Consider the following 18,315-nt stretch of genomic DNA (forward strand, 5'->3'; position numbering starts at 1 on the left):
GGAGGAAGGGGCTGGACAGGGTGACTGACTCCCTGGGTCAAACTGCTCCTAAGTTCCGAGGAGTCCACCGGCCTGGAAACATTTTGCAGGTGGGCCTCGGTCCTTCCTAGCATCGCCCCTAGCATCGCCCTGTGAGTGCCTTGGCTGCAGCACCTTCCCACTAGGACTCCTTGGGGGTCCCCCAGGAGTGAGTCTGCCAGGTCCCCAGAGGCTCAGCAGTTCCTAAGCAGGAGCCTGGGGTGGAGACAAATGAAGAGGGAGCAGAGGCTGGGTGAACAACATGTGTTCAGCAGGAGCTCTTTCCAGGGGGCCCCTGTGCTCCTCACCCACCCACAACTGAGGCCATTGTTGGTATTTATGGGAAGGCAGACATTGATGTTTGGAGGTCTTGGGACCTGAAGGTGTGTGTGTGTATGCGCGCGCATGCTGTGTGGCTGGGTCAACTCTATGCTAATGTGGGAAAGACAGACTTTGGAAAACAGGCAAGGAAGACTCAAGGGAGAGAAAAGTAAGCAAAAAGAGAAAGACCCAAGGCAGGTGGGGAGGGAGCTATGGAAGGAGCTAGAAGAGAATGAGAGGACAGCAAGGGTGTAAAACAGAGGTTCATCCTCCTCCATGCTCCCTCCCCACATTCCCTCCCGCCAACCCCCCACCAAGAAAGGAAATTAGGAGGCCACTGCGGATATGTTTGGGTCATTTCCACATGCTTTATTCCAGCCATCAAAATAATTAAAAACATCTCAAATTATTATACACATACAAAATAGGTACAGAGCCTCTGGCTTCCTCCCACCCCAGGAGAAAAAAATAAAAACAAAAACAAAAAAACAACACTTCATGCTTTGGGAAGTTGTGCTCTGAAACCCGGCAGTGAGGACTAAGGAGAGAGAGTAATAGAGATAGTGGACACAACCTTAAGAAAGAGGCTTCCGAGACAGCCAGAGGTGAGCTGGAAGGGAGCAAGTAGCTCTCCTACCGTGTGAAATAGCACCGTTAGAAATTCACCATTAGGGACAAAGAAAAAAAAAAATTAAAGCATAAAATAAGACTTTGAACCAAAAAAGGAACATCGGCTGGCCTGCGGAATAGCACCAGAGGTCGCTTCCCTGCCCACCCCGTCACAGAGATGTAACAGCACCTTGGATAGAAAATGGGGAGCTGCTTGCATCTGCCCCCAGCCCCACCCCACACAGTTGCCCCGGTGACACACAAAGACAAGAACGAGGTAGTCTTTCAGCAACAGTTACAGTCTCTCCCACCCAGCCCCACTTCCACTGCAGGCGTTCTTGCTCTTGTTGTGGCCTGTGCCGACTCTCCTGTGAGCCCGATGGGGGAGGCAGCTGACTCCCCCCAGATGGAAGAGAAAACCACAGGAGGTGCCCGCTGGCATGGTTCCGGCAGCAGTTTCTGAGAGCCCTAGACCCCCACCATGGTATGGGGTGCTGAGTGAGAGGGAGGCACTTGGGTGTTTTGGCATTGCCTTTGGTTGCTGGCAGGACAATGCACTGTTTCCTGTGTCTTTGCGGGGGGGGGGGGGGGAGGGAGGCGGGGGAGACTGAGATTTGGGGAGCCGTGGCACGGAGGCTCCAAGAGGGGTGGAGTGAGGAGCAGATAGGGCAGCGTTGGGGTATGATCAGCCCGATGGGCAGGAAAGGGCATACCCCGACGAGGGTCTTCAAGCAAGTGGACCAAGCTTCCTTTTTTTAAAAAGTTATTTATTTATTCTTTCTTTTTTTTTTTTTTTTTTTTGGTAAAGTTGAATGCACTTTTGGTCTTTGGTCATGTTCATTTGGTCAAAGATAAAAACTAAGTCTGAGAGATGAATGCAAAGGAAAAAAAATATCTCCAAAGTCCGTGTGAAATTGTCTCCCGTGTTTTGGCTTTTTTGGGGGGGTTTCAGTTTTGGTTGGTTGTTGTCTGTTTCTGGGGTGGATGGGAGGTGGGTTGGATGGAAGAAAGCCAGATTGGGGTGGAGGGAGTTTACAGGAAGCAGGCCGGGGCAATGTCGAAACCGAATTCCTGGTCTGGGGCACCAATGTCCAAAGGAGCCACATCGATGATGGGCAGGCGGGAGGTCTTGGTGGTTTTGTATTCGATCACTGTCTTGCCCCAGGTTCCGGTGTGACTCTGGGGTGAGGAGGAGACAATGGGAGAGGGGTATGATCAGGGGTGGACCTGATGGGGTGGTGGTGGGGCACCAACGGCACTTGCCGGGGCAGCCCCAGCCCCAGCAGTGATGGGGTGGTCCTTGAACACTCACCGTGCAGCCGTCGTGGATGACTGTGTAGGTAAAGCGACTGTTGCCCTCTCCCCGCAGCTCGATCTCGTTGGAGCCCTGGAGGAGCAGGGACTTCTTGAGGTTGCCAGTCTGCTGGTCCATGTAGGCCACGCTGTTCTTGCAGTGGTAGGTAATGTTCTGGGAGGCCTCGGTGGACATCAGGCGCAGGAATGTCAGCTGGATAGCCACATCGGCAGGGTCGGAGTCTTCGCCGCCGTATTCGAACTGTGCAAGAGGAGACAGTGAAGAAGGGGGTGGCCAGGTAGGGGTCCTCGCTCCTGCCCGATGTCCTCCCTCAGCATCCCCATTACGCCGAGGGCAGGTGTTGCTTGCCCACGGCTACCTTCTTGCCTCCTGATTCCGTTCTGCCCCTCGCTGCGCCTGAGCACCGTGCAGCCCACCAGCGCCCCCTAGGTAGGCTCAGCTACATACCTGGAAGCCATCGGTCATGCTCTCGCCGAACCACACGTGCTTCTTCTCTTTGGGATTGTTGCTGATGTACCAGTTCTTCTGGGCAATGCTGGGACGTGTGGGGTACACGCAGGTGGCTCCAGTCTCCATGTCACAGTAGACCTTGATGGCGTCCAGGTTGCAGCCTTGGTTGGGGTCGATCCAGTACTCTCCTGCAGTGGGACAGGGCAAGGTGGAGTCAGGGGAGGTGGGGACCAGCACCGCGTGGGAGGGGGGCACAGCTGGGTCCAGGGCTAAGAGGAGGAAGAGGAGGAGGAGGATGAAGGGGCCAGCCTGGGCAGGCTCTCACCGCTCTTCCAGTCTGAGTGGCACATCTTGAGGTCCCGGCAGGTGCGGGCAGGGTTCTTGCGGCTGCCCTCGGGGCTCTTGATGTTCTCGATCTGCTGGCTCAGGCTCTTGAGGGTGGTGTCCACCTCGAGGTCACGGTCACGCATCACATTGGCGTCATCAGCCCGGTAGTAGCGGCCGCCGTCATGAGCCTTCTCTTGAGGTGGTTGGGGCATGATGAAGTCGAAACCAGCACTGGGAGGACCAGGAGGACCAGGCGGACCAGGAGGACCAGGGGGACCCTGTTTAGAGAGAATGGGGATGACCATTGTGCACATGCTTTCAGGGCTGGAAGGCCACAAGGCAGAAGGAAAGGAAGCTACGTACAACAGGGCCGGCGTCACCAGTGCGACCACGGGGACCAGGAGGGCCAATGGGACCTGGGAGGCCGTTGAGTCCGTCTTTACCAGGAGCTCCAGCAGAGCCAGGGGGACCCTGGAGGGATGAAGGGAGAGAGAGTTGGAAGAAGCTGGCAGCTGCCTCACAGGGTGGTCTCTGCCTGGGTGCCTGAGGTCAGCTTTGCTTGTGCCTACCACTGGGTCAGGAAAGGCACCGGGAGGCTGAATCTGATTGCTGCCCCAGGACTCTTCTTCCCTCCCCCCAACCCCACTCCAGAGAGGCGAAGCAGCCTGGAGGTAAGCTTGGGCTCAGGACCCAGGAGGAGACAGTGGATGGCATGACTTACGCGGGGACCAGCAGGGCCAGATGCTCCAGAAGGACCTTGTTCACCAGGAGAGCCCTGTAGGATGGACATGGAAACAATTCAGGCCCAGGGCAGGCAGAGGCGGCCAGGGGAGTGGGGTCTGGGTGGGGAGATGGAGCCCCAGGCTGAGACCTCTCCTCCCTCACTCCCTCTTTGTGGCTGTGTAGACCTGTTCATGAATTTCCAGACCCTAGTCCCCACTTGGGAGGAGTCAGGGTGACTATTGGGGGAAACTGAGGCCAAGGGTCCTCCCTCCACATCACACAGCACAGCCCAGGGAAGATGACAGAGAAGCCCCATTGGGAGGTGGGACCTGGGGAGGGGGCAGGTATACTCACAGGAGGGCCAGGAGGACCCTGGAGACCGGAGAAGCCACGGTGACCCTTGATGCCTCTGTCGCCCTGTTCGCCTGTCTCACCCTTGTCACCACGGGGACCTTGAGGACCCTAGAAGAGAAGCAGGGACAGCTGTGAGGCCGAAGTTCTGTGCTGTCGCAAGTGCTGAGCAGGACACTGTCTGCATTGGGACATGGGGCCCGAAGGCGTGGAGCCAGCATGGCATACTTACAGCAGGGCCGCGGGCACCAGCAGGGCCAATGGGACCAGCAGGACCAGCAGGACCCTGGGGAGGACACAGAAGTGTGTTAAATTCTAGACTGGGGGAGAATGGGGCGAGCTGCAGGAGGGGATTCCTCTGTCCCCTCACCCTTATACCTTCCCATTATGCTAGACTCTCCTGACCCCTCTGGATCAAGCTCCCTAGAGTCAGGTTTCAGGTGAGCCCCATAAATCTGTCTGGGAGTGGCAACTGGAGGTTGAGCTCGTTGAGAGTGCCTTTCTTTCTCCCCTGACCCAGGGCCTGCTGGCCAGCCATCCACCCGCTCTCCATCCCTGCCTCTGAGCTGCAGAACCCCTGGTCTGACCACAAGCAGGAAGCTGTTCCCAGTTACTTACCGTCTCACCACGATCACCACTCTTGCCAGCAGGGCCCACAGGACCAGGAGCACCGGGAGCGCCAGGAGCGCCAGGGGGTCCAGCAGGGCCAGTCTCACCACGGTCACCCTGGATGGGAGAGAGGGCACCTTGTGGTCAGCAGGCAGGCAGGAGTGGGGGCAGGGAAAGCAGGGCTGTGGCTCTGGGCATGGCCATCTTACCTTGGGGCCAGGAGAGCCATCACGACCAGGGGAGCCTTCAGCACCAGGAGAGCCCTAGAAAGAGAGAGAGAGAGAGAGGAGAGAGAGAGAGAGAGAGAGAGAGAGGTGAGGGTTAGTCAGGTGGGCCCTGGCTCGGGCTTGGACACAAATGGCCTATGGAGGGCATGGCCTGGGGGCTGGATGTGTCTTACCTCACGTCCAGATTCACCAGGGGGTCCAGCCAGTCCAGGGGGGCCCATGGGGCCAGGGGGACCACGCTCGCCACTGGCTCCAGAAGGACCTTGTTTGCCAGGTTCACCCTAAGCAAGAAGCAGGAATCAGTGGGGAGATGGTGTGGGGAAGCCCTCAGTCTCTCGGGGCCACTTGTCTTCCTTGCCCCCACTCAGGCTGCATTCTGCAAAGCCTCAGATGTCCTTCCCTGGGTTCCCTCATTAATTGCTACTGAGGTGAGGGGTACTCACAGAGGGGCCAGGCAGGCCAGGGAAGCCTCTTTCTCCTCTCTGCCCAGGCAGGCCGACTACACCACGCTGTCCAGTAATGCCCTGAGGTCCGGGTGTTCCGGGAGCGCCCTGTAGGGGGCAGATGGGAGTGAGGCGGCTGACCCACGTGGAGGTGCAGGCAGTCTCCCTGGCGCAGGCCCCATCTTGGAGCTGCAGGGATCTGGGTGGGCACTCACAGCAGGTCCATCAGCACCAGGGGATCCTTTCTCGCCAGCAGGGCCAGGAGGGCCAGGGGGTCCAACTTCACCAGGTCGTCCAGCGGGGCCAGTCTCACCACGGGGACCTTTGCCACCTTCTTTGCCAGCAGGGCCAGGAGGGCCAGGGGGTCCAGCATTTCCCTAGGGGGAGGCAAGAGGAGCTGTCAGACTATCCTGTTGATAGCCTGGGCACACCATCCCCCGGATCGGAGCAGCAGGCATCCCCAGATACTTACAGAGGGGCCAGGGGGGCCGACTCGGCCAGCAGCACCAGGGAAACCAGTAGCACCCTGGCAGAGAAAGCGAAGCAGTGGTCAGAAGGGGCCAGCTCTGTGGGGCCTGCCACCCACCTCCCAGTGCCAGCTGGACAGACACTCCATTGAGCGGCGGCCATACTCACAGGAGGACCAGCACTGCCACGAGCGCCTTTGGGCCCAGGAGCACCAACGTTACCCTGCAGGAGAGAACAGAGATGTCACATCCAGGGCAGACTATAGAGCCCAAGCCTGCCAGCATCCTAAGTACAAATCAAGGTGCTGTGTGGGGGAAGTGATACTCACGATAGGGCCAGGAGGACCGGCAGGACCAGCAGGGCCGGGAGGACCAGCGTCACCCTTAGCACCAGCATCACCGGGTTCGCCTTTAGCACCAGGTTGGCCATCAGCACCCTGGGGTGGGGGTGAGAGGGAGGGAGCTTAGTGACTGCAGTGCCGGAAGCAGCAGGGACTACATGCAGTGAGAGGCGTCTTGACTTAGGTGGATTCTCCTATCCTTGTCCAGGCACTCAAGGTGTCAAGGAAAGAGGGCAAGAGGGTCTTGATACTTACAGGGGGGCCAGCGAAGCCAGCAGGGCCGGGGGGACCAGGCTCGCCACGATCTCCCTAGAAGAAAAGCAGGCAGATTAGAGATGTGCTGTGACAAGGGACAAGAGGGGCCCAAGGCTAAAACACAGGGAGGATGGACTGGTAGGGATGCAGGATGGAGCGAGAGGAGGGCCACAGATGGGGTATTGGCTGGGCCTTCAGTACTTACAGGGGCACCACGAGCTCCAGTGGGACCAGCAGGGCCGCTGGGACCCGTTTCACCCTGCAAGTCAAGCACAAACACTCGGGGTGAGGGGGCCCACACAGAGCACTCCTGGGCAGGTGACCCAAGTAGAGCCTCCCAGCCTCTGGGGTCCCTCCAGCTGCTTGGGTTAGCAATGGCAGACCTGACTGGCCTGCAGAGCCTGCTTAGGCAGACTTGGGAGGCAGTCTTCTCACCTTGTCACCGGGAGCACCAGCGGGGCCAGGAGGACCAATGGGACCAGTCAGACCACGGACACCATCTTTGCCAGGAGAGCCATCAGCACCTTTGGGACCAGCATCACCCTAAAGATAGAGAGAACGCTGAGTCTTCCAGATGGGTGAGAAAGCAAGCTGCAGTGTCCTGGACTCCTGCCCAGTGCCAAGGATGCTTTCAGGTGAGAAGGGGCCTGCTGGGTGACAAAGGAGGCACCTGGGTAGATAAGGCCTCATTGCCGAGAGATCAGGTAAGGCACCTCCATCGAGGACACCTCCAAACCTCTCATCACCATGGTAACTCCTGGAGAGACAGGACTGGACCACAGCAAAGGGAACAGAGAAGAGAGGGGGAAGGGAGAGAGAGAAGGGTCCCTGGGGAGAGGAAAGGGAAGGGAACTCCATGGCTGTGCTTACTCTGTCACCCTTGGGACCTGGAAGACCAGCTGCACCACGTTCACCAGGCATTCCCTGAAGGCCAGGGGCACCTTGGCTGCCGGGAGCACCAGGGGCACCAGCATCACCCTGTATGATAACAGAGAGGACCACAGTGAGGCAGGGATCCCCCAAGTGGCTCCCAGCCCAGAGCCTCCTCTTGGGATGGCCCAGGCTTGGGCCTGAGTGGAGAAGGAAGACATAGCCCCGATTTGGGGGCTGCCCTAGCCCCCTACCCTGCTCTCCTGGGTCACCCTCCTGCACCCCAGGCTGTCCTCACCTTAGCACCATCATTGCCAGGAGCACCGTTGGATCCGCGGGGGCCAGCGGGGCCGGGAGGACCTTGCACACCACGTTCTCCAGGGAAGCCTCTCTCTCCCTAGAAGGGGGAAGTCAGGGCATGTGATGGTTGCTCCAGCCACAGAGGTTGGGCCTGGGCCGGGCCGTCTGGCTGGGAGTGGGGGCACAGAAACTACTTACTCTGGCTCCAGAGGGGCCGGGGGCGCCGAGGTCACCGGGAACACCCTGTAGGAGGAGCAAGGCCAGAGAGTGAGCCCTAGGGACAGGTAGGACTCTTGTCCCTGCTTCTGGGGTTGGCCCTCAGAGTCCAGGATGCCCTTAGCTCTGATCTGGAGTTGTCCCACCCAGCCACTCCCCGCCCCCCCAGCTCTGTACTAAGAGCTGCCATTAGCAGGCAGGGGAGGGGAAGCCTCCTTCACGGGGGTCCCCAGGGTCTCAGCTTTGCTGTTGCAGGTCCCACCACCCTGCTGGCTGCTTCCATTCCTCCTCCTGCCCCTTCTCCTGACTAACCTTCACTCCTCTAGCTGATGGCTGTCTGAATAGCTCGGAGCAGGGACCTACCCTGTATTCCCTTCATTTATGGCCCTTCCGGCTGGAGGCTCCCTCTTACCTGTTCACCAGGTTTGCCTGCTTCTCCAGGGGGACCAGCGGGGCCAGGGAGACCCTGTAGGTGAGCAGTAGGAGAGAAAGGAGAAGGGCTTCAGAGTCTGGAGGGACAAAGGGGCTCTTCCCCCAGGCTTGTTCACCCAGTCCCCTGACTGCCACCTCACCTGGAATCCTGGGGAACCAGCAGGGCCTTGTTCACCTCTCTCTCCAGCAGGACCCTGTCACGGGCAGAGAGCAATGGTCACAGGAAGGCCGAGGGGACAGGGTGGGGACAGAGGGCATCATTTCCCCAGGCCTCCCAGGCAGGGACACTCACAGCAGGTCCAGGGGGTCCCTGAGCTCCAGCTTCTCCGTCTTTGCCAGGGGCACCCTGTGGGGAGGGAGAAAGGGAGAGTTCAGGGGAAAAAGCACAGAGGGCAGCTGGAGGCAGGGGAGCAGGGGAGCAGGGGAGCAGGTGCAGGAGGTGGGTGCTCACCACAGCGCCGGGGGGTCCAGGAACGCCTCTCTCTCCAGCTTTACCGGGTTCTCCCTGGGGAAACAAGAGCATGAGGTCTAAGGTGGCTGAAGCAAGACCTTTTGGGTCTCTCCTGCTTTCTTCTAGGGGAGTTCCTGAAGGGGACCTTGTCCTGCTGGCTCCCCTCTAGCCACAGACAGCCACGCAGTCCTCATTCCCTTCACTCTTTCCCCTGCCTTGTCCTGCCAGCACTTGCTGCAGCCCCAACTGCAAAGCACTTTCATCTCCTTTTCTATCTTGGAACTCAACAAACCCTCCAAAATTTGGGGGTGACCATTCTACAAAAAAACCTACCAACTTTGTGTGAGTGTGGAGCTGTGGGGGGTACCCATCTTGCTATGTTCTGGGGACAGAGCAAAAACTGTGCAGCCAGAAGTCCCCTATGCTACTGATAAGGAGACTGAGGCCCAGAGAAGGCCAGTGAGTGGGATGAGGCCACACAGCGAGTTGGAAGCCCAGGCCCTTGTCCCCAGTCCCTGGTGGCCCCTCAGTCAGTACTCACAGCGGCACCTTTGGGTCCAGGGAATCCCATCACACCAGCCTGACCACGGGCACCAGGAGGACCTGGGGGTCCAGGGCGACCATCTTGACCAGCGGGACCCTGAAGATGGGAGGCACAAAATGGAGGTGAGGACAGAAGTGGAAGACAGCAAGCGGGGCTAGGGTGCAGGAGGAGGGATACTTACAGGGGGACCAGTTTTGCCATCAGGACCAGGGCTACCAGGGCTTCCAGTCAGACCCTGAGGAAGGAAGGGGGAGACATAGTAGCGTGAGCAAGGGGGAGAAGGTGATGATGGGGCTGGTCCTTGCTTCAGAATGCCTCATCCCAAACCCCACACATGCCAGGGGGCGTCTGGCCAATCTGGACAACAGGATGGGGGCCGCACCTTGGCACCAGGCAGACCAGCTTCACCGGGGCGGCCAGCTTCACCAGGAGACCCTTTGGGGCCAGCAGGACCAGGAGCACCACGTTCGCCAGCAGGACCCTGAGAGAGGGAAATCACAGGAGGACAAGGGGCTCAAGTGAGGGCCTTGTGACCAAGGCCTGGTGCCTTCTTCCTTACCAAGGAGGGCTGAGGGCATTGGCTCAGGTGGGCTTCAGAGAGGGGCTTGGCAGGGGTGGAATGGCCAAGGTGAGGTGCACTGGGGCCTGGAGTGGGGCAGGTGACGAGAGAGGGGGCTTGGATTACCTTGGGGCCAGCCACACCATCTGCACCAGGGAAACCGCGGCTGCCAGGTCCACCCTGCAGAGAGAGTAGGCGGTGAGCTTAGGGATCCAGGGCATACAGACAGGCACTGGGGTGAGGACGGAGGCCGTGGGGAGAAGTGTACATACACGCTCGCCAGGGGGTCCAGGCAGGCCAGCAGGTCCGGGTTCACCTCGGGCACCTCGTTTTCCTTCCTCTCCAGCAGGGCCAGGGGGTCCTTGAACACCAGCGGGACCCTGCAATGGGTAGAAAGTAGCAGGCAACCCTGGTGAGGGGCCGTCCTGGTTTCAGCCTCAGGGTTCCCCCCTAAGTTCCTCTCCAGAGCCCTCCAGGGCAGACAGGCACTCACAGGCTCTCCCTTGGCACCAGTGTCTCCTTTGTTGCCGGGGGCACCAGGTTCACCCTGCAAGGGAGGAAGGAAGAGAAGTTGAGCCAAGAGTGGACGGAGCTCATCTGCCATGAGCCACTGTGCAGGCAGGTGCATTGGCAGGGGGCCCGAAGGGATAGGGTGGCACTTACACTGTTACCCTTGGGACCAGGAGGGCCGCTGGGGCCCTGGGGTCCAGAGGGGCCGCGGGCACCAGGGAAGCCAGGAGCACCAGCAATACCAGGAGCACCCTGTGGGAGGCAGAGTAGACATGGAGCCCAGGAGTGCAGGGTGGGAATGGGAGCCCCATGGCCAGCCAGCAATGAACAAGATACTCACATTGGCACCTTTAGCACCAGGTTGTCCATCAGCACCAGGGTTTCCCTGTGGCACAGAGAAAAGAGAGTGAGTGACCCACAAAGACACTGAGGATGGGAAGTGGTCCAGGGGATACTGGGAGAAAGATACTTACAGCAGGGCCAGCAGCACCAGCAGGGCCAGGGGGACCGGGTTCACCACGAATACCCTGGGGACCTTCAGAGCCTCGGGCTCCTTGGGGACCAGCTTCACCCTAAGGCAGAAGACAAGACACGGTCAGTATCCAGCAGGGAACCCAACCTTGCTCATGGGCAGGTGGCAGTGAGGACAGAAGGTCGAAGAGCAGCACTCTGAAATCATGAAAGCACCTGCTGCCCTCCCCAAGGCAAAGGAGTTGGAAAAGAGGCTTCTCTCTCCTGCCCCTCTAGAACTCCCTGATTTGGGGAGCAGGGAGACCCCCTGACCTGTGACAGTCATGATCAATGCCAGTGGCAGAGGAAGTGGGGTAGGGGCAGGGGTCTCACCTTAGCACCGACAGCTCCAGGGAAGCCAGGAGGACCAGCAGGACCAGTGGGACCCTGGGAATGAAAGGAAGGTGTTAGTGGGAAGGAAGCTGGCAGCTGCCAGTCACATGCTAGGATGGAGGAGATCCTAGGTTCAAGACACATCAAAAGCTGACCACTGAAGTCAAGAGGCCATACTCACAGGGGGGCCGGCAGCACCAGTAGCACCATCATTTCCACGAGCACCCTGCAAGAAGAGGGGAAATCCAGTCACACACCCTGAGCCCTGCAGCTCCCTGGGGAAGCCCTTTAAGGGCCCAGGGACACCCCTCCCCATCTCAACCTCTCCCCATATACAGAGGTCAGGAGTACTCACAGCAGTGCCAGGGGGTCCAGGACGGCCTCTCTCACCAGGCAGACCACGGGGGCCCTGAAAACCAAGTCAATGGAAGCCAGATGAGCTGGGAGACCGTTACTCCGTCCAAGGCTGCTTCATACCCCTGCACCTGCTTGCTCCCTTCCTGTTAACAGCTGGCATACTCACCATCTGACCAGGAGCTCCATTTTCACCAGGGCTACCAGGCTCACCCTAAAGAATAAGGAATAGAGTGAGGAACTCATTCATGGTGGGGCTGAGGGTGAGGGGTATAAACTTCACCCAGCCTCTTACCTTGGGACCAGCAGGGCCAGCATCTCCCTTGGCACCATCCAAACCACTGAAACCCTAAGGCAGGAAAGAGGGACAGGTGAGACCCTGTGGATGTGGGGATGAGGGGAATAATCCTGACACCTAGCTAGACCCAAGAGAGCTCCTGGGGAGGTTGTCCCAGCCATCTGTCTGTCTCTAGCTGGACCCAACCCCTGTGGGCCCAAGTTCTCACCTAGTCCTTTCCTGTGGGCTTTTTTCTTGTGGAGGGGAATTCTTTGGAAAGTCTATTGTTAATCCCCCACCCCCAGAACTCACACCAGGGCTCTCGGGAAAGAGCTGAATCCATTGATGCTAGGGATTTAGGGGACTTGAGAATGGACTTGAAGGGAACTCACTCTGTGTCCTTTCATTCCGGGAAGGCCAGCTGTTCCAGGCAGGCCACGAGCACCCTGGAGAGAGGAAGGAGAGAAGGACAAGGAAGGGGTGTTAGACACCATCCTCATGGACACAGCTCCCATGTGCCACCCCAGTCAGTCTCACCCTGCTCACCTGAGGCCCAGGAGGCCCACGCTCACCAGGACGACCAGGTTTTCCAGCTTCTCCCTGACAGGGAAAAGAAAAGCGATCAGGGCTATGTGCCTCAAGATGGTGGTCGATCAGACCTTACCCTGGGAAAGCCTCATGTAGCTGCACATGAATACCAGGAGAGATATTACAGCTTGGGCCCTATGGTGAGTTAGGCTCACCAGCTATGCACCTGCTGTCTGTCAAGTTACACCTGAAGGTTCAACCTGCACTGGAGAGAACAGTCAGCCCTGCAAGGGATGGGGATGAGCACCTGGATAAGGGTGAAGGGCATTGCTCAAACGCAGTCCCCTGTGTCAGGGAGTGGTGCCCTCCTGCCTCTGTCTGTCACCTGCAAAGGTGCTGGGGCCTTGGGGTGGAGATCACAGGACCTGACTAGTAGAGGCCATGGGCCAGAAAGGAATCTTCTTCCGGCAGCTACTTACATCATCTCCATTCTTGCCAGGAGGGCCAGGGGGACCACGGGGACCCATGGGACCCTAGAGATGGGAAGAGAAAAGACAGTTAGGATCCCCAGGACAAGAACCAAAGGAGGGGGAAGGGTGAGGCTGGCAGGGGGCGGAGAGGGAGGCCCCCAGGTGTGCGTGTGTGAGGTCCTTTAGCAGGGGACACTGAGGGCGCAGGGGAAGTGCTTACAGAAGCTCCAGGCTCGCCGGGCTCTCCAGGGGGACCTTGGAAACCTTGGGGACCCTGGAAGAGGACAGAGAGGCTGGTTAGATGGACAGATCTCTGCTCAGCTTCCCCATCTCAGCAAGAGGACTCTAAGTGTGGTCCTGGCCTGCATCCCAGAGCTGCCCGCAAAAGCCCAGAGCCCACAGTGGTGTAGGAAGACATGCTAGATACTTACAGGTGAGCCCGGGGGGCCAGGAAGACCGCGAGGACCGGAAGGACCCTATGGAGGGAAACGAAAAGAGGGTCATGCCATGTGTCTGCAGGAAAATGCAGCGTAGGGAGAGTCTTGCGGGCTCCCACTGATTCCTGCGGGGACCACCGCATGGCCCTCTGGAATCTGAGGCTCCCACAGCCCGTCTGGCCGTCCCAATCCTTTTATACCAGCACCCTGTGCCAACACCTGCCCAGCTTCTCTAGATCCCCGCCCACTCCTCCTGTGTCCCTTCTGCTCCCCCTGGTGGCTCACCATGGGACCAGGCACGGAAACTCCAGCAGATTTCTCATCATAGCCGTAAGACATCTGGGGAGCAAAGTTCTGGAACACACAGGAAAGGGTGCATGAGACACGAGCGGGCCAGGGCAGCCACTGGCGAGGCAGAAAAGCATCAGTTCCCAAGAGTGGAACTAACAGAAGCCCTGTGCATTGAGAGCTTCAACGTTGCCTGTGAAATGTTCCCGCTCCAAATCCGCCTGTTGGAAAATCTCAAACTGTGGCACCTGACAAAACCAGACTGTTCAAAATGTCTGTGTTCTGAAAGTCAGGGGATGCCTGAGGAATGTCCCACATTCCTAGACACCAAACAGACATGGTGACTTAAAGGCAGTCCATGATCTTGGGTGGCATCTAGGATAAGGACAAAAAAAAAAAAAGCGATAAAGGACATTGCTGGGACACTGGTGTAAAGTTGAACACGGACTGCTAGTTAGCTCAATAGCTTTCAATTCCCCAAGCTGACTCCCTGTGCTCTGGGCACGTCAGAGAATGTTGTTGCTCTTAGGGGCTGCCAAGAGAACAACACACCCTCAGAATCAGAAATGCACTGTCAAATGGCTCAGAAAAAAAGTAATGCTCGCACTGTCCCAGTTCACGGGCGAGTGCACCGGGAGCGCTTCAGCGCCGGGAACGCCTCCGGCAACTCCAAGTTTGCTATCCTAGAATGTGGTGATGACACCAAAACCAAGCAACAAGTACATCGCGCGCGTGAGGCGGGACACTCAAAGCCTCCCCTCGACCCAGGGGTCTCGGCGCTGTACTTACTCCTCCGAGGCCAGGGGGTCCAGGAGGGCCTGGGGGGCCTGGGGGGCCGGGAAGTCCGGGCTGTCCGGGGATGCCATCTCGGCCAGGGGGTCCGGCGGGTCCCTGCAGGGGAGGAGAGCAGGGCCGGTGTGAGTGACAGCCGCGAGCCACGTCCACCCCAGTCCCGCCGCGGAGGGAGGCCGGCGCTCACCCGTGCGCCTCGGGGTCCAGTGTCTCCCTTGGGTCCCTATAGAGTTGGGAAAGGGACAGAGCAGAGTTCAGGTTAGAGAAGGAAGCGTGGGCTGGACAGCGAGAACCTGGGGCTTGGGGAGGTGGGCAGAGAGTTACCTCGACTCCGGCGGTATCCTGGTCAGTGGGGATATCTAGGGGAGAGGAGGCGTGGGTCACAGGTGGGCTTTGCTGCCTCCGGCCCACCTCCCCCAGTCCCGGGGCCCCGAGCCCTACCCGGGTCTTCGGGGCAGACAGGGCAGCACTCGTTAGGAAGCACTTTGGCGCCAGGACAGTTGTTGGTGTCCTCACAGATCACCTCATCGCACAAGATGTCGCCCTTGTGGCAGACGCAGATCTGGCACGGCTCGGGTTTCCATATTTCTCCTTCACTGTACCGGATACCGTCCTGCACGCAGGTGACTGGTGGGACTGGGGCAAGAACAGGAGGAGGAGTTGGGGTGCTGTCAGGGGCGCCCGAGACCCTCTCCTCGGCCCGCTCGGTCTCTCCCAGCAGCGGCCTTCGCCGTTTCCATTTCCCTCCTGCCCTTCCCCCTGCTCGCCTGCTCCTCGTCAGCGCCGGTGACAGCGCCCGGGGCGCCGGGCCAGCGCGGCTGTAACTCTTTCCAGTTCTCAGGAATTTAAACAAAAGCCTGGGGCCCAGGATGCTTCCAACTCCAACCTCAGCCCATTGGCGCGGCGGCCAAACGACACACAAAGCCACGGGGGGTGGGGAGCGAGAGGACGGGAGGGGCCCCGTCGAGGGGGCAGGCTCGTGGGCGGTGGGCGTGCAGAGGCCAGGAGGAGACAAGCGAGGTCCGGCCCATCCTCCTCCCGCCCCCGGTCCCCCGGCAGGTGGGACGGCGTGGGCGGAGCGAGGGGAATGGGGCGGGGCCTCCTGGAAGTGGGGGAGACCCTCCAAGACGCTCAAAGAGCCTCCAGCGCCCGCACGTCCTAAGAGACGGCGCTCCAAATCCAGCCAGGGTCCCTCTGGATCACTTCTTAACCAAGAAACCCCAAAGTCCTCCGAGAGTCGTGACAGCAGGTAGCCACACCCACCACGCGGGCATCTACTCCCTACCCAGATGGCCACCAGGCGGCAGGCAACGCCACGCCACCGGGACGGGGCGGGCGGGGCCGATTTCCCAGGACGGGCTGCCGGTCCCCAGATTTCCCGTCCCGATTTAGAGGTGGGGGTCCCCGCACGGCCCCCACCCGCGTCTGTGGGCTCCAGCGTCCCGGCGGAGAAGCGCCGCACTAGCTGGAATGGGAAGGGGCGCATTGCTCAGGGCCGACCAGCAGGGGGCGCCAGGACCGCGCCCGCACAGTCCGCGCCAAACTTTGCGGCCTCCGACCCGCCCACTGCCCACGTCCTCCCCCGCGGCCCCAGAACGCGGTCTCGCCTGCAGCGAAGGCAAACAATCTTTCCTTATGAATCATCCCATAGCCCTCCCGACCGTTTTCACAGCTCGGGCTCCAGATCTCCAGTTCGGCGCCCCCATCCTCTCTCCGACGTGCTAGCCCCTTGTCCCGCGCTCTGACGACCCTTGTCCCTGCTGTCCTCGAACGATGCGCGCTGGGGATGTCTTCCCGTCCCAGCGCCCGGCGCACTCCATCCTCGCCTCCCACTTCTAGGCAAGGCGCCCATGACCGTCCCCATCCCAGGGTGCATCCCTGGTGCCCCGGGGCACCGAGGGCACCAGCGCCATCCCCATCTGCCCAAGTCTCCCGAGCATCCGACTGTGCGTGGAAACAGCAGCCTTCTGGACCATCAGGGCGTGCTTCCACCGAGCCGGGGACTCCCAGGAGCTGGGGACTTACTGTCTTCGCTTTGGCCCTCGACTTGGCCTTCCTCCTGGCCGTGCGTCAGGAGGGCGGTGGCCGCTAAGAGGAGCAGGAGCCGGAGGTCCACAAAGCTGAACATGTCTAGACCCTAGACATGTAGACTCTTTGCGGCTGGGGTGGGGGGTTAGCGTCCGCTCATGCGTGGCCTCACTTCGCGTGCCTCCTGCTCCGACCCCGAGGAGAAACTCCGTCTGCTGCGATGCCTGGCCTGGGCCCCTTTTATACAGTCTTGAGGGAGCGCCGGGAGGAAGCCTGCCCCTCGGAGAGGGGGAGCCGGCCGCCCGGCCCCCAGCCAATCACAGTCGCCTGGCCCGGCCCCCAATTTGGGAGTTGGAACGGAGAGGGGGAGGAGGAGGGCAGGGCAGGGAAGGGAGTCCACGCCACATCTCCCCCTTTCGTGGCTCTGCATCCCCAGCCCCCCAGCCCAGCCCCAGAGCCACAGGGGCTGCCGCCAGACCAGCTGGGGTCCTGCTAGAGTGTGGACATCACAGTTGGGTCAGGGATACCCTTTACTCTGTCCTCCTGGGGTCCCCCCATCTGAACAAGGTGGAACTGGGGGTGCTGGCTGGGGAATAGTCCAAAGGTGGGAGGGATGGGGTGAAGAGGAAAGGGTCCTGTTGGCTTTAACCTCCTTCAGCCTCCTGGCAGCCCACGAATAGGCCTGGCGAGGCCCAATGGGGAACCTCTTCCGAACGCAGGATCAGGGCTGTTTGGGGGTGCCTTTGGAGTATGGAGGTTTGGAATTAGGGGTAACAGTTCAGGGAGACAGTTCTTGGAAGACATTGGGTTAGGGGTACCTGTCAGGACATTTTAATTTGGGGGGTTGAGGGTGTCTGTTCTACTGCCACGAGTGAGGTTCCAGCATGGACTCCAGGGCCCCCAACAAAACACACACATACACACTCAGCAGGCATGGCTAAGGTCGATGGCTGGGGGGCTGAGGCAAAGGCTGGGGTACTGGACCTTTGTCATTTCAGCAAATGGAAGCTTTGGTGCTACCAAATGGGCTGCAAGGTGTGGGTGGGGAAGAGCAGGGTGTTCAAAGGCGGGAAGTGGGGGTACATCCACCTGCCCCTCAGTGCTGGCCACTGAGTTTGTAGGAATTGGGGTCTGGGGTCTCTGGCCACTCAGGAAGGGGGCTCTGGCCTGGCTGGACTCTGTGCCTTCAAGCCAGAAGGGAACCAGGGTGGGAGGTACCCAGCCAGAGAGGGGACTGCACAAGGACCCTCCTATCTTTGCTTGTTTCTGGATTTGGAGTTGGTATGTGTGGACAAACTTGGTGTGTCTCAGGGAAACTTGCCTTTGGGATTAGGGATAGGATCACAGGGGAGGTTAAGCGACCTTATCTTAGAAACTGAAGACCCACTTCTTGTTCCCTGTCCCCTAAACCAGGAGAGACTGCCCTTGAGCCCTACACGACCCCAAGACCAAGCAACTGCATTGTGGGGAAGATGTCGCTTCCAGGAGTTACTATTCCAGCCCTGCAGCAGGCCAGGACCCTCGCCCCAGTTTCTGGGTCTGAGAGAAAGCTGAGAGGGTCGTCCCACAATGCCTGGTGGCTCTTCTCCCACCCCTATGGCTCTCCCACCGCCCAGGGCTGCTGAGCTGCAAACGTGGAAGCGGGGAGTCCCGCCTCCCCCAAACCATCCAAGATTCCATTGCCTCCCCCCCCCCACCACCCCTCTCCACGCCCTCCCGCAGCTGGTTTTGTGCAACGAAGGCAAAGGGAAAAAAAAAAAATACGTTGACGGGAGCAGAGGGGAGGGAGCCACGTCGGCCGGCCGTGGGCAGTGGGGGTGAGCAGTGCGGGAGGGGCGGTGGAGAGAGACTACAGAGACTATAATTAAAGGGAAAATATAGTTTCCAGAGAGGCAGGGCTGGAGACAACCATGGAGGGAAGGGCCTTCATCAATTAACCCATCCATGTGGCAGTAACTTG

General features: G+C 59.6%; 1 protein-coding gene across 2 annotated transcripts; it reads right to left on the reverse strand.

The window, feature by feature from the left end:
* Nucleotides 1-1,722: 1,722 nt before the first annotated feature.
* COL1A1 (collagen type I alpha 1 chain) lies at nt 1,723-16,704 on the reverse strand. Of its 2 annotated transcripts, XM_004591062.4 has the most exons (51): nt 16,353-16,699; nt 14,769-14,963; nt 14,652-14,686; nt 14,515-14,550; nt 14,325-14,426; nt 13,533-13,601; nt 13,242-13,286; nt 13,031-13,084; nt 12,820-12,873; nt 12,359-12,412; nt 12,205-12,258; nt 11,831-11,884; nt 11,705-11,749; nt 11,537-11,590; nt 11,363-11,407; nt 11,182-11,235; nt 10,812-10,910; nt 10,679-10,723; nt 10,492-10,590; nt 10,322-10,375; nt 10,101-10,208; nt 9,955-10,008; nt 9,652-9,750; nt 9,451-9,504; nt 9,267-9,365; nt 8,726-8,779; nt 8,567-8,620; nt 8,415-8,468; nt 8,255-8,308; nt 7,825-7,869; nt 7,625-7,723; nt 7,327-7,434; nt 6,892-6,999; nt 6,662-6,715; nt 6,457-6,510; nt 6,190-6,297; nt 6,030-6,083; nt 5,866-5,919; nt 5,609-5,770; nt 5,394-5,501; nt 5,124-5,231; nt 4,933-4,986; nt 4,733-4,840; nt 4,347-4,400; nt 4,118-4,225; nt 3,762-3,815; nt 3,404-3,511; nt 3,039-3,318; nt 2,711-2,901; nt 2,261-2,503; nt 1,723-2,127 (listed from the first exon to the last, which is right to left on the reverse strand). In XM_004591062.4, the coding sequence occupies exons 1-51, from the start codon at nt 16,453-16,455 to the stop codon at nt 1,981-1,983; spliced, it is 4,389 nt and encodes a 1,462-aa protein (XP_004591119.1). In that variant the 5' UTR covers nt 16,456-16,699; the 3' UTR covers nt 1,723-1,980. The 2 variants fall into 2 exon arrangements, with proteins under 2 accessions (XP_004591119.1, XP_058531883.1); XM_058675900.1 differs by lacking the exons at nt 4,933-4,986; nt 5,124-5,231; nt 5,394-5,501 and having other exon boundaries at nt 4,733-4,809; nt 5,686-5,770; nt 16,353-16,704.
* Nucleotides 16,705-18,315: the final 1,611 nt, after the last annotated feature.

Source organism: Ochotona princeps, chromosome 17, assembly GCF_030435755.1.
Source record: "Ochotona princeps isolate mOchPri1 chromosome 17, mOchPri1.hap1, whole genome shotgun sequence".
NCBI lineage: Eukaryota > Metazoa > Chordata > Mammalia > Lagomorpha > Ochotonidae > Ochotona > Ochotona princeps.